The sequence below is a fragment of the Bos indicus x Bos taurus genome, chromosome 3 (genome assembly GCF_003369695.1).
Source record: "Bos indicus x Bos taurus breed Angus x Brahman F1 hybrid chromosome 3, Bos_hybrid_MaternalHap_v2.0, whole genome shotgun sequence".
NCBI lineage: Eukaryota > Metazoa > Chordata > Mammalia > Artiodactyla > Bovidae > Bos > Bos indicus x Bos taurus.
In genome coordinates, this window is record NC_040078.1 from 89,471,752 (window position 1) to 89,483,950 (window position 12,199).

At 46.7% G+C, this 12,199-nt stretch overlaps 1 protein-coding gene across 4 annotated transcripts in view; it reads left to right on the forward strand.

Annotated features, from left to right (window-relative positions):
• Window positions 1-1,651: 1,651 nt before the first annotated feature.
• The window catches only part of FYB2 (FYN binding protein 2), a 123,406-nt gene continuing 112,858 nt past the window's right edge, over window positions 1,652-12,199 (forward strand). Inside the window, exon 1 of one of the 4 annotated variants that reach the window (XM_027537125.1) lies at window positions 1,652-2,819. In XM_027537125.1, coding sequence (XP_027392926.1) covers window positions 2,577-2,819 — 243 coding nt within the window. In that variant the 5' untranslated portion in view covers window positions 1,652-2,576. The remainder of the gene's footprint in view (window positions 2,820-12,199) is intronic. The other 3 variants (XM_027537123.1, XM_027537124.1, XM_027537126.1) reach the window with 3 other exon arrangements.

A 12,199-nucleotide genomic window follows, 5' to 3' on the forward strand; every position in this document is an offset into this window, starting at 1 on the left:
GTATTGGAGTTTCAGCTTTAGCATTAGTCCTTCCAATGAATATTCAGGACTGATTTCCTTTAGGATGGACAGGTTGGATCTCCTTGCAGTCCTAGAGACTCTCAAGAGTCTTCTCCAACACCACACTTCAAAAGCATCAATTCTTCAGCGCTCAGCTTTCTTTATGGTCCAACTCTCACATCCATACATGACTACTGGAAAAACCATAGCCTTGACTAGACGGACCTTTGTCAGCAAAGTAATGTTTCTTCTTTTTAATATGCAGTCTAGGTTTGTCATAGCTTTTCTTCCAAGGAGCAAACATCTTTTAATTTCATGGCTTCAGTCACCATCTGCAGTGATTTTGGAGCCCCTCAAAATAAAGTCTGTCACTGTTTCCATTGTTTTCCCATCTATTTGCCATGAAGTGATGAGATCTAAACTTAGATCAAACCTCAAACTTCACATCCCCAATCCCCCTATCCACAGTGTCTCCACTATGAACATTGTTTTCTGCCTCTCCCCTCCGTAAGCGTGTGTGTGTTCTCCTACCAAGCTGAATGCAAAGGCCTGCTTACTCATGGGATGGGGGCTCCCGAGCAAAGTGGGATTGTTACAGGGAAATAAAACAGTGTTCCTTCATCAGTACATCCAAATGTAGCATGGGCATTTTGACAGTGACATAGCCACCATGAATTGAGGAGAAAAGAAACAAGGGAGGAACTTTGGGGTGCTTATTTAGCAGTAAGCATTGTAGAGATTTTTGTAATCCTCAAGCCAACATTGTCAGTCCTCTTATCTAGTTGTACACACCAGGAACATACATCTCAGGGGTTTGTTGAGAATCCCAAGGCCAACATCTAGTGGTGAAACTGAGTTTAGCACCTAGAGGATCATAAGGTAATAACAGGGGATCCTACAGAGTTCCAAGAGTCACAGTCCTTAAGCCCACTTGCAAAACACTCCTAACAGCTACCAATAAGTAGCGCCCACGACATCCTTTGACCTACCACGGTAACTTGTCCCAAACCAAACCAGAAGTACAGAGCTGTCAGTCCGGCCAGGTCCAGAGAGATGAAAGCCCTTCTGACCTACCTACTCCATCCCTCTGTCTTTGTAGGCTGGCCTGAAGCCACCAGGGGGTGCCCTAGCATTAACAGCAAAAGGTATTTGACAACCTAATTATCACCTGGGGTTGGGAGGAGGCTTCCCTTCCTGAGAGCTTCTGCCCATGATTTCTCATCATATGTTGTAAACATATGACCTGAGTGAAGGCTGGGCTTGGAGGGAAAGTTACAGAGAATCTTGGGCTTGTGCCTCATTTAGCTTGGAGGAGTGGCACCCCCATCTGTTGGTGGGCAGACCCCACACCACTACAATGTGGAGCAAACTGTGAAATCAATGGAGTGGGTGGGTTGACCATTGATTTTTTTAATTAAATAGCACATCGAGGCTCAGAAAATAGAAAATATCAGTGTGATCACACACAGCACGAGCAATTATTGTTTTGAAATTTTTAAATTGTAGTGTGTATGTGCCTGTGTGCTGACTCATGAGATAAAAGGTAGATCTGTGAGTCATTTATTATTAAAACACCTTGACCTAAAAATCTGATTAAAATTCAGATTCCCAGAAGAGGGTGCTCCTGTCTTCCTGTCTGCCCCGGGGGCCTTGAAGCCTATAGTTTTAACACAGCTGGCAGCTGAGATGATCAGCTCTGTGTGGGAGCCACCTATTAGAAGAAAGGGTACTTCACTGAGTTTTCTCACCTGCTTCCCCACCCCCTTTTCCCTGGACAGGGTAGGGCAGGCTTTTCACTTCTTGGGAACCTGGCCTAACAAAGCAAGAAAAGTCACACTGACTGTACTTGAGACAGAGAACAAGCTTCTGGCTGCCCCCCACCCACCCCACTCCAGGACAGCTGTGAGCTCTGAACAACCAGAGATTGGGTTTCCAGCACCAGCTCTGTCAGGAAACAAACAAAAGCCCGAACACACACACACAGAAGCCAGAAAACAAAATCCTTTTAGAATTAGCCAGACCTGTGTTGAAACCTTGAGCCTTCTACTTACCACCTATGTGACCATGGGGCAGGTTTTTGGATACTGTTTCCTTCTCTCGTTTTAAATGGGATTATAAGCCTCCCCAGGGTGAATGGAAGATTTGGGTAGAATAATGTATCCACATGCTCAGATACGGCCTGACCAAAACAGGTGCCCCACTCTAACAGCTCTCGTTCTGGCTCCCTGAAATCCCCCGTGAGCTTGGACGGCTCTGTCCCCTTTGGGCTTTGGCTTCCCCGTTGTTAACAAGAGGGAAAGCACCCATCTGCAGGGCTGGAGTGGGGCGGAAACTGTGACCGAGAAAAATTACATTGTATGACCTGAGCCTTCTGCCCTAACCGGAGCCCCGCCAGCCGCCTTGTTCACCAGCTACTCCCACGAGGGCACAGCGTGAACTCCCTGCAGGGCGACGGGCGGACCAGCCTGGGAGAGAACAGCGGGCAGAGCCGCTGGCTGAGAAGCGCCAGAGTCTGCGGATCTTTGGACGGAAAGATCCCTCGCCCACTGCAGGTGCCGGTCCTGCGAACTCGGCGGATGGAGGCCGGCGCGCGCCCCGCCGCGGGCGAGAGCGCTCCAACCCCAGCAGAGGGAGGAGCCGCCGCCCAGGTGGGACAGGTGGGGAGCCTGAGCGCAGGTGTTTCCGCGGCGGCGGCCAGGGGAAGCGCTTGCTCCCTGGCAGGCGCTGGCAGAGCCAAACGTGCCCTTGGCCTTAGGATCCAGCTCTGGGAAGCCGGTTTTGTCTCCCAGACTCTACCTCGGAAGAAAGTCATGGAAGCGGTAAGTCGTAGCGGGTTTGGTCGTGGGCTTTCTTGTGCGTCCAGTTCCTCCCGGCAGAAAGCATGGGCAGAGGCTGCCTGTGCACCCCGCCTCCTGGAGAGGAGTACACTTTCATGCCGTCCAGCTCACACTGGCCTGGCCTGGCGGGGGTGTGGTGGAAAGCGGAAAAGGGGTGTGTGTACCTGTCCTGTGCCACCTTGGAGGCTGAAGGGCAAGGGTCTCAGGAGGGGTGGCGTGAGGGACTCTACCTCCAGCACTGTGAGCCAGGCTTCTAACCTCCCCTCCCCCGACTCAGCCCCCAGCCTGGGTGTCAGTGAGTGTTGGTCTCTGTCTGCTTGTCCTTTTGCCAGGCTGCAGGGGCTCTTCTGGCACCCCACTCCAGTACTCTTGCCTGGAAAATCCCATGGACCGAGGACCGTGGTAGGCTGCAGTCCATGGGGTCGCTAAGAGTCGGACATGACTGAGCGACTTCACTTTCATGCATTGGAGAAGGAAATGGCAACCCACTCCAGTGTTCTTGCCTGGAGGATCCCAGGGACGGGGGAGTCTATGGAGTCGCACAGAGTCGCACACGAATGAAGCGACTTAGCAGTAGCAGTAGCAGCAGGGGCTCTTCTGTGGCTTGCGGTTTTCCTGCGGGCTCTGCTTCTTATAAGCTGTATGGCCTGGGGCCAGTAAGTTCATTTTCCTTAGCCTCTGGTTGTTCACTGGTAAAATAGGATTACTACTAGAATAACTAGTGAGATGATTGGAGGTGTTTGTTAAAAAAAACAAAAATTGAGGAAGTGCCCTGCACCGAGCAGGTGAACTTCCCTTCTGCTTGGATGGATGGCCACATCCTGTTTGCCTAGTTGGAGAGTTTTTTCACCTGACTGACCATATTTTCCTCTTTTCTAAGTCTCCACCGCCTCCCTACTTCTCTAAAATAAGTCAGTTTCTCTACAAGGGGGCAGGGCAATGATGTGTTTCACCTTCATTGTCTTCTTTATTATGCATCTGGAGTCAAGTCATTTTCTTCTGTGAGTCAGGCACTTCCTTCCCAGAAGTTGGTTGTACGTGGGGATGGAGGACCCATTTTACTAGTCACCGATCAGAAGAAGCTCCCTTTGGTCCCAAGGCAGTGGACACATGTCTCTGTGGCTGACCCTCCGTTCCAGCTAGCTGAGTTTTGGAAGAGAGAGCAAAGGCACGCTGGTATGGTTTCTGTCTGTCTCCCCTCCTCTGAATTCTCTCCCTATCCTACAGTTTAGCAATTTCTGAGAAACTCCTAATTGATGGGAAAATGCCAGGGTGAATAGATCCAGTGTGGTTGTGAATAAAAAGAAACAAACTTATATTTTGCCCTCTCTGATATGCCAGGGGTATGCACTAGATTCCATTGTTTCAGTGTATCTAGGTAACAACACAGTGAGGTCAAGGTCAGTGCTTTCTGCCCCAGTTCTTACAGGGAGGAAACAGAATGTTGTTCATTACCTAATATCACACAGCTGGTAAGCAGCAGAGCCAAAGCATGGGCTGTGATTTGTCAGTAACAAATATTGAGTGCCAACTATAAGCCAGGCATTGCCGGCAAGGATGACAACTGGAAAACGGGGGAATGTTAGGTAACTGGAGAGAAAAATGTACCAAAGGGCATGTTAGCTCATGGCATTTTTATGGGATAAGATAATGCAGTTATGGGATAAGCTGATGTGGTTATGCAATGTTTTCTGCTCAGAGAAAGAGGGGGGAAAAAGATCAAAAGAGAAATATGGGTTATTTCTCATTTTAAAAGGATTTGTTGTAAAGCTAACAAAACACCCAGTCCATATGCATAACTAAGCACCTGCATTGTGTTGTTAGGCCTCCTTCAGGGGCTGCAGATGCAGCAATGACCCAGCCAGAAATGCCTGCCTTCATACAACTTGTGTTCTACTGGTGAAGACACACACACGTTAGGTCAAATGGTGGTGAACTCAGTGTAGAAGCACAGAGTAAGGCAGAGTTTGAAGACTCTGAGGCAGTGAGCAGGAGAGGCTGGTATTTTAAATGGGATAGTTTCAAGAACAGCATCAGTACAAGGTGCCATTTGAGCAGACGCTTGAAGCAGGTGAGGACTTTGGTGCTGTGGATCTTGTAGGGAAGAGCGCTCTGCAGAGGGATACAAAACAAGTGCAAAAAGGCCCTGGGGCAGAAGCTTGTCTGATGTGTTCAAGGGCTCAGTAAGATGCCCAGCCTGGAGAGATCAAAGGAGAGAGTGCGTGTGAAGAAGTAGAGGTCAGGTCACATAGGATGCTGGAGGCCATTGTGGGAATTCCAGGTGCTCCTTGGAGTGAGATGGAGAGCACCTGAGTGTAATGAGTGGCAGAAGAGAATGATCCAACTTGCTTTTTAAAAGGATCACCTGGCTGTTGTTTAGAAACTAGATGGTAGAAGAAGCAGGATTAGAAGCTGGCTGACCAGTTAGGAGGCTCTTGCCTGAATTCAAGCAATAGAATATGGGGGCTCAGGCCAGAGTCTTAGCAATGAAGGTGACTAGAAATGGTTAGGTTCTGGATATGTATTAAAGGTGGATTTAACAAGATTAACTGATGGATGAAACAAAAAATGTGAAAGAAAGTGACGCTAGGGCGTGAAGCCTAAGCACCTTGAAGAATGTAGTTGACATTGAATGAGATGATTTAAGGTGGAACAGGTATGCAGGGAGACCAGGGGGTCAGTTTTAGACATAGTAAATTATAGGTTGAGGGGCTGAGTAGACAGCTATTGAGTTTAGAGTTTGAGGGGGAGGCCCAGCTAGGAATATGATTAACATAAAAAATTTTCATTGCTTGGCATAATGCTGGGTGCATAGCAGCATTTAGTATATGTTGCTGTGGCGGTTTTCAAACTTGGCTACACATTCTCTGACATTCCTCCCATCAAGATGTGGAGTCTGTGTTCCCTTGCCTTGAATCTGGGCAGAATCATGACTGGTTTGGCCAATAGACTGTGACACAAGTAACATTATGTGACTTTAGAGGCTGTGTCGTAAAGGACTATGCAGCTTCTACCTGGTTTGTGGGAACCCTTATTCTTGCAGCCCTTAACCCCCATGTAAGAGGTCTATGGAGACATCTGTCAACCAGCTGCTCTGGTTGACTGCTGCTGCTGCTGCTAAGTCGCTTCAGTCGTGTCCGACTCTGTACGACCCCATAGACAGCAGCCCACCAGGCTCCCCCGTCCCTGGGATTCTCCAGGCAAGGACACTGGAGTAGGTTGCCATTTCCTTCTCCAGTGCATGAAAGTGAAAAGTGAAAGTGAAGTCGCTCAGTCGTGTCGGCTCTGGTTGACAGTTCCTGTTAAACCTAGCCTTCCAGCATTCCTGCATGACAAAGAACCAGGGTTCTGCAGACCAGCCCATTTACTGGTGGCAATTTTATCACCACCCTGTGGAACAAAAGGGTCACCCTACTGAACCTAGCTCAAATTTCTATCCCAGCTAAATTGTGAGATAAGGAAAAATGGTTATTGTTTTAGGCCACTCAGTTGTGAGGTCTGTTTTGCAACAGTAGATACCGGAACTATTAATTTTTTCTTTATTTTAGTTATAAAAGTATCATATCATTCTCCCTCATGGATATAAGGCTCTAGAGAGTTCTTTAAAAATATACTTTGTTACATAGTTCAGAGGTTGATGAAGTTCTACCTTGGTGCCTTCCCTCAGCTGAGTAGTTCCCCAGTCTTGGCAAGAGAGAATCCTAGCATTTTTAAGCTGAGGTTGCTTGTCAGTGGGGGAGCTTAGAAAGTGGTACCTGAATTCTTGATGAATGAGCATTGGCTGCTGCTAAGTCGCTTCAGTCATGTCCGACTCTGTGCGACCCCATAGACGGCAGCCCACCAGGCTCCCCCGTCCCTGGGATTCTCCAGGCAAGAACACTGGAGTGGGTTGCCATTGCCTTCTCCAATGCATGAAAGGAAAAGTGAAAGTGAAGTTGCTCAGTCGTGTCCGACTCTTAGCGACCCCATCCATGGGATTTTCCAGGCGAGAGTACTGGAGTGGGGTGCCATTGCCTTCTCCTGAGCGTTGGCATTGGAGCCCAAATACCTGTATTTATGTTTGCTTCTGCCTCTTACTAGCCAAGTGACTTGAGCCAACCATTGAATAATAAAATGTAAGAGTTGGTAGATTTCTCAAAGACCAGCTAGTCTAATGACTCCCGTTTTAGAGATGGGAAACTTGGAGCCCAGGAGGGAAAAGTCACACACTTTGTAACTACTTCTCGGCTGTGCCTTATACATAGTGGATGCTCTTAAATGATCTTGTTATTTTTTGAGAGTAAACTCTAGCATCAGGTCATTAGGCTCTCCTCTTGCACTGTTCAGCAGAAGATCACCAAACATCTTCTCTGAGTCAGGCCCTAGCTTAGAACTTCTAAAAGGGGAGTCTGTCATACATGTCCTCTAGTTGCTCAGTTTGGCAGGGGACAATGTCAAGAAAACAGACAATTGCAGTATTAATGAAAAGTAGGGTGATGAAGAAAGGCTCAGGTTTTACCAGGAGCATCAAGAATGGGGACCTAACCCTAAGTGGGACCATCCAGGGTCTGTTGGAGGAGCTAGTATCTGAGATGCATGTCAGAGGAAGGACGGAAAGGGGAGGGAGGAGTAGGCAGGGATGAGGGACAAGGGAAGACCCAAATCCCAAGAAGTAAATTGGAGCCAGATACTGAAACATCAGTATCTGGATAGTATTCCCAATTCAATGGACGTGGGTTTGAGCAAACGCTGGGAGATAGTGAAGAACAGGGAAGGTTGGCGTGCTGCAGTCCATGGGAGTCGGACATGACTTAGTGACTGAACAACAACTGAGTCCCTTGAACACAGATGTACTTCATGCTGGAGACCAAGGGAGCCACTGAGGGCCAGCACCTCTGGGATGGGACTAAACACAGCCCTGTAGTCTTGTCATGCTCTGATGTCATAGGACTGTCCTAAGGTCATAGGTGGCTTATTTTTGACAGTTCTGTCTAGAACCCAGGTTCTGAATGCTAAGTAAGACCACTTAGCAAGCCCTCAAGAACGATTTCAGGGTTTTTTTCTGAATATTCTGATTCTTAATAAATAGGTCATGAGACAGGGTAACATCTGGAAAGGGGTGGGCCCACTGAGAAAGATATTGCTGTGAAGATGGTCTGTTGTTAATGAGCTTGTCCTTGGACAAGTGGAGTGCACAGGGATTCAGATCAGATGGTTGGGTGAAGCTTCTTGGGAATTCCAAGAGGTGGCCTTAAGACTGGTCACCTCCCTTCTATCTTTGCAGACAAGCTGTGCTGCAGAGGCCTCTTAAACAGTGTTGTGTAGTCCTTGATCATGAAACATGAAGTGACCTGCACAGCTGCAGGACTGATGTTCAGTCTTAACCAGCAGCTTGTACCCTGGAGTTACCCACAGTTACCTTGACATTGAGTCAAGCTTTCTCTTCCCCAAACTAGGCGTCCACATTTCTCCACTGGAGAAGTGGTTCTAACAGGCGAGTTTGATCATGTCACACCCCTGCCAGATCCCCTCAAATTGTCCCCCATTGCCTGTGCAGCAGAGCCCAGGGGCTTCACCTGGCTGACAAGGTCAAGGTACTCCCACTTAAGCCTCCTGGTCCTGCATCCCTTATGCTCCAGCCTGTTCTGCACCATGCACATTCCTCTTGCTGGAATCTTGTCACTTCATTAATACTCAGCTCAGCTATCACCTTCCTGAGAAGCCTTCTCTTGCTCCTGGGTGGTCATGATTGGTTTTTCTCCAGCTTGCAAGTTCCCAGCCCTTTGACCAGCCCCAGGTCTGGACTGTGAGATCCCAAAGGTAGCACAGCCTGAGGCTTAAAGGCATGGGCTCTGGGGCAGCCCAACTGGTTTCAGTTTCTTGCTCCACAATTTACTAGCTGTTTGTCTTTGAGCAAGTTACCTATCTCTCTGTGCCCAGTTACCCCATCTATAAAGGGGAGAATGGCATCTACCTCTCGGCAGTCAGCTGAGTTTTATATAAAGGGCTTAGGTCAGCTCAGTGAGGTCACAGGGCAGGTAATTCTACAAGCTAAAATAGTGATATGGTATAGTAAAAGATCTGCCTGCAATGCAGGAGACCTGGGTTTGATCCCTGGGTTGGAAAGATACCCTGGAGAAGGGAAAGGCTACCCACTCCAGTATTCTGGCCTGGAGAATTACATGGACTCTATACTCCATTGGGTCTCAAAGAGTTGGACATAACTTAGCAACTTTCACTTCACTTCCCAGTAATAATATATGGACCATTATGAATTGAACTCTGTCCCCTCCCCCAGTCCCGTATGTTGAAGTCTTAACCCCCACTGCCTCGGAAGTTGACTTTATTTGGAGATAGAGTCTTTACAGAAGTCACCAAGATAAAGTGAGGTCATTGGGGCAGGTCTAATCCAATATGACTGATGTCCTTATGAAAAGGAGGGATGGACATGGAGATACACACAAAGGGAGGACAGTGTGAAGATAAAGTGAGAACATCTTGTGAACATGGAGATGGCCATCCACAGGCCAAGGAGAAGGGAACAGACCCTTCCCTCATAGCCCTCGGAAGGCACCAAAGCAATGACCCTTGATTTTTGACTTCCAGCCTCCAGAACCATGGGGCAACACATTTCTGTTGTTTTGAGTCACACAGTCAGGGGTACCTTTTCAGAGCAGGCCTAGCAAGCTCTTACATGGACCTGACTGGGAAGTTGAGAGAGTTCACTTGAATACTCAATACAGTGCCCTTCCCCCATCAACCTGGGAAGGATTTGGGGCCATGTTGTTGTTCTGATAATCAAAAAAGACAGCTGTGCTTAGCTCTTCAAAGAAGAAATCTGAGAAGTATTTATCAGCACCTGGCTTGGGAAATGGAGTGAAATGATCTCAGGATCGTGGTCAGTATTCCTTTCTGATCACTGAGCCCTGGGTTTGGTTTTTCTCATCTGTAAAACTCTAAAATACTCAAGTCTTTGGGAGTTTTTTCAAAACGAATACTCATATTTTGTTAGGACATACTAAATATAGGCAAGTGAACAAATTATGTGCTTCAGAAAGAATAAGCAGTTTTTGTTTGTTTTTAATTATTTTTTTTAAATTGCTAGACCTTCACCACGGTGCTCAGGCTTCCTCTGGTTGCAGGGAGCGGGGCTACTCTTTGTCATGGTAAACAGGCTTCTCCTTGTGGTAGCTTCTCTTGCTGTGGGGCACGGGCTCTTGAGTGCACGGACTTCAGTAATTTGTGGCACAGGGGCTCAGTAATTGTGGTCTACAACCTTAGTTGCTCTGAGGCATGTGGAATCTTCTCAGACCAGGAATTGAACCCATGACCCCTGCATTGGCAGGCAGACTGTTATCCACTGCACCACCAGGGAAGTCCAGAATAAGCAGTTTGGGGTTATAATATTGGAAAAAGTTAGTTTTTATTTCTTAGTGTTCACTCTTACCGTTTTCATCTTCTCCATTTTATAGATAAGGCAGACTCAAGATTCAAACTCAGATATATTTGACTCAAAGTCATCTTGACCTTTGGTTCAAGTATGGTCGTATTGAATGGTTTTTTGGACAGAGATATTTTGAAATTTTTAAAACAGAACACCTGACCAATTCGTGTTGATGTTTAGCAGAAACTAACAAAATTCTGTAAAGCAATTAAAAAAAGTACACCTGAATTCAAGTCTAGGCCTATCATCCCAGTCACTCTACGTCTCTGAGACCCAGTGTTCTTTTCTCTGTGTCTAATAATACCTATCTGATATTTTGTCCATGAGGATTATATAGGATAATGTCTGTAAAGTACTGTTGTAAATAATAGAATGCCATAAAAATATTCAGAATTGTTGATATTATCACATTCCCCATTCCAAAATTTGAGCAGAGGAGACAATAGAATTCAAAGCATTCCCTACTTTGTGTGAGCCAGTCAAGAGCTCACCTTAAAGATCAGTGTGTGATCTTCGGTAGGAATAAGGAAATCATACTTGGGAACAATGTTTAACAATTCGAAGTTGATATACAAGAACAAACCAGCATTTTCCCTTAAGCACTTAAAGGATCAGGACAGAGGTCCATCTTCCACATCCTTAAAAATATCACCCCAAAGTCTCCTGTGTTTTATTTTGTACCCAATGCTGTTTCTGAGTACATGCCTAGGGATGTTCCCCCAAGCTGTGGTACCCAGGAAAGGGCACTGAATTGGGAGTCTGAAGATCATGATCTGAATTTAGTCTCTGCCACTCCTGCTTGTGTGCATTGAGGCTGCGGTCTACCCAGGGAGATGGGGAGGGACCCTCAGTTTTTATTTTTTAAAAATTATAAAAATATATTTTTATTCAGTTCAGTCACTCAGGTATGTCCAACTTTTTGTGACCCCATGGACTACAGCACACCAGGCCTCCCTGTCCATTACCAACTCCCAGAGTTTACTCAAACTCATGTCCTTTGAATTGGTGATGCCATCCAACCATCTCATCCTCTGTCATCCCCTTCTCCTCCCACTTTCAATCATTCCCAGCATCAGGGTCTTTTCCAATGAGTCAGCTCTTTCTGTCAGGTGGCCAAAGTACTGGAGTTTCAGTTTCAGCCTCAGTCCTTCCAATGAATATTCAGGACTGATTTCCTTCAGGATGGACTGGTTGGATCTCCTTGCAGTCCAAGGGACTCTCAAGAGTCTTCTCCAACACCACAGTTCAAAAGCATCAATTCTTTGGTGCTCAGCTTTCTTCACAGTCCAACTCTCACATCCATACATGACCACTGGAAAAACCATAGCCTTGACTAGACGGATCTTTGTTGGCAAAGTAATGTCTCCGCTTTTTTATATTCTGTCTAGGTTGGTCATAACTTTTCTTCCAAGGAGCAGGCGTCTTTTAATTTCATGGCTGCAGTCACCATCCTCACTTATTAAACAGGATTAAATGAATGAGATGACATATTGAAAAAAAAAGCATCAAATATATCCATGTGAAAAGTGAAAGTGTTAGCTTCTCAGTCATGTCCAACTCTTTGTGACCCCATGGACTGTAGCCCACCAGGTTCCTCTGTCCACAGAATTCTCCAGGCAAAAATACTGGAGTGGGTTGCCATTTCCTACTCCAGGGGATCTTCCCAACCCAGGGATCGAATCTGGGTCTCCCACATTGCAAGCAGATTGTTTACCATCTGAGTCACCAGGGAAGCCCAATATCCGGGTACTCTTAGTCTAACCTGCTATTCACTTTTAGGCTGGGTGGTGGAGACCCTAGGAAGAACTTAAGATATTTCTGCTTCATTCTGGTGTACGTGTCATGGACAAGGACCCTAATGTCTGGATCTATAGTTCTCAGAAACAAAGGGATTACCAGTTCTGTGCTAACCAGCTCTGAGCTTTTATTCCCTCTTAGT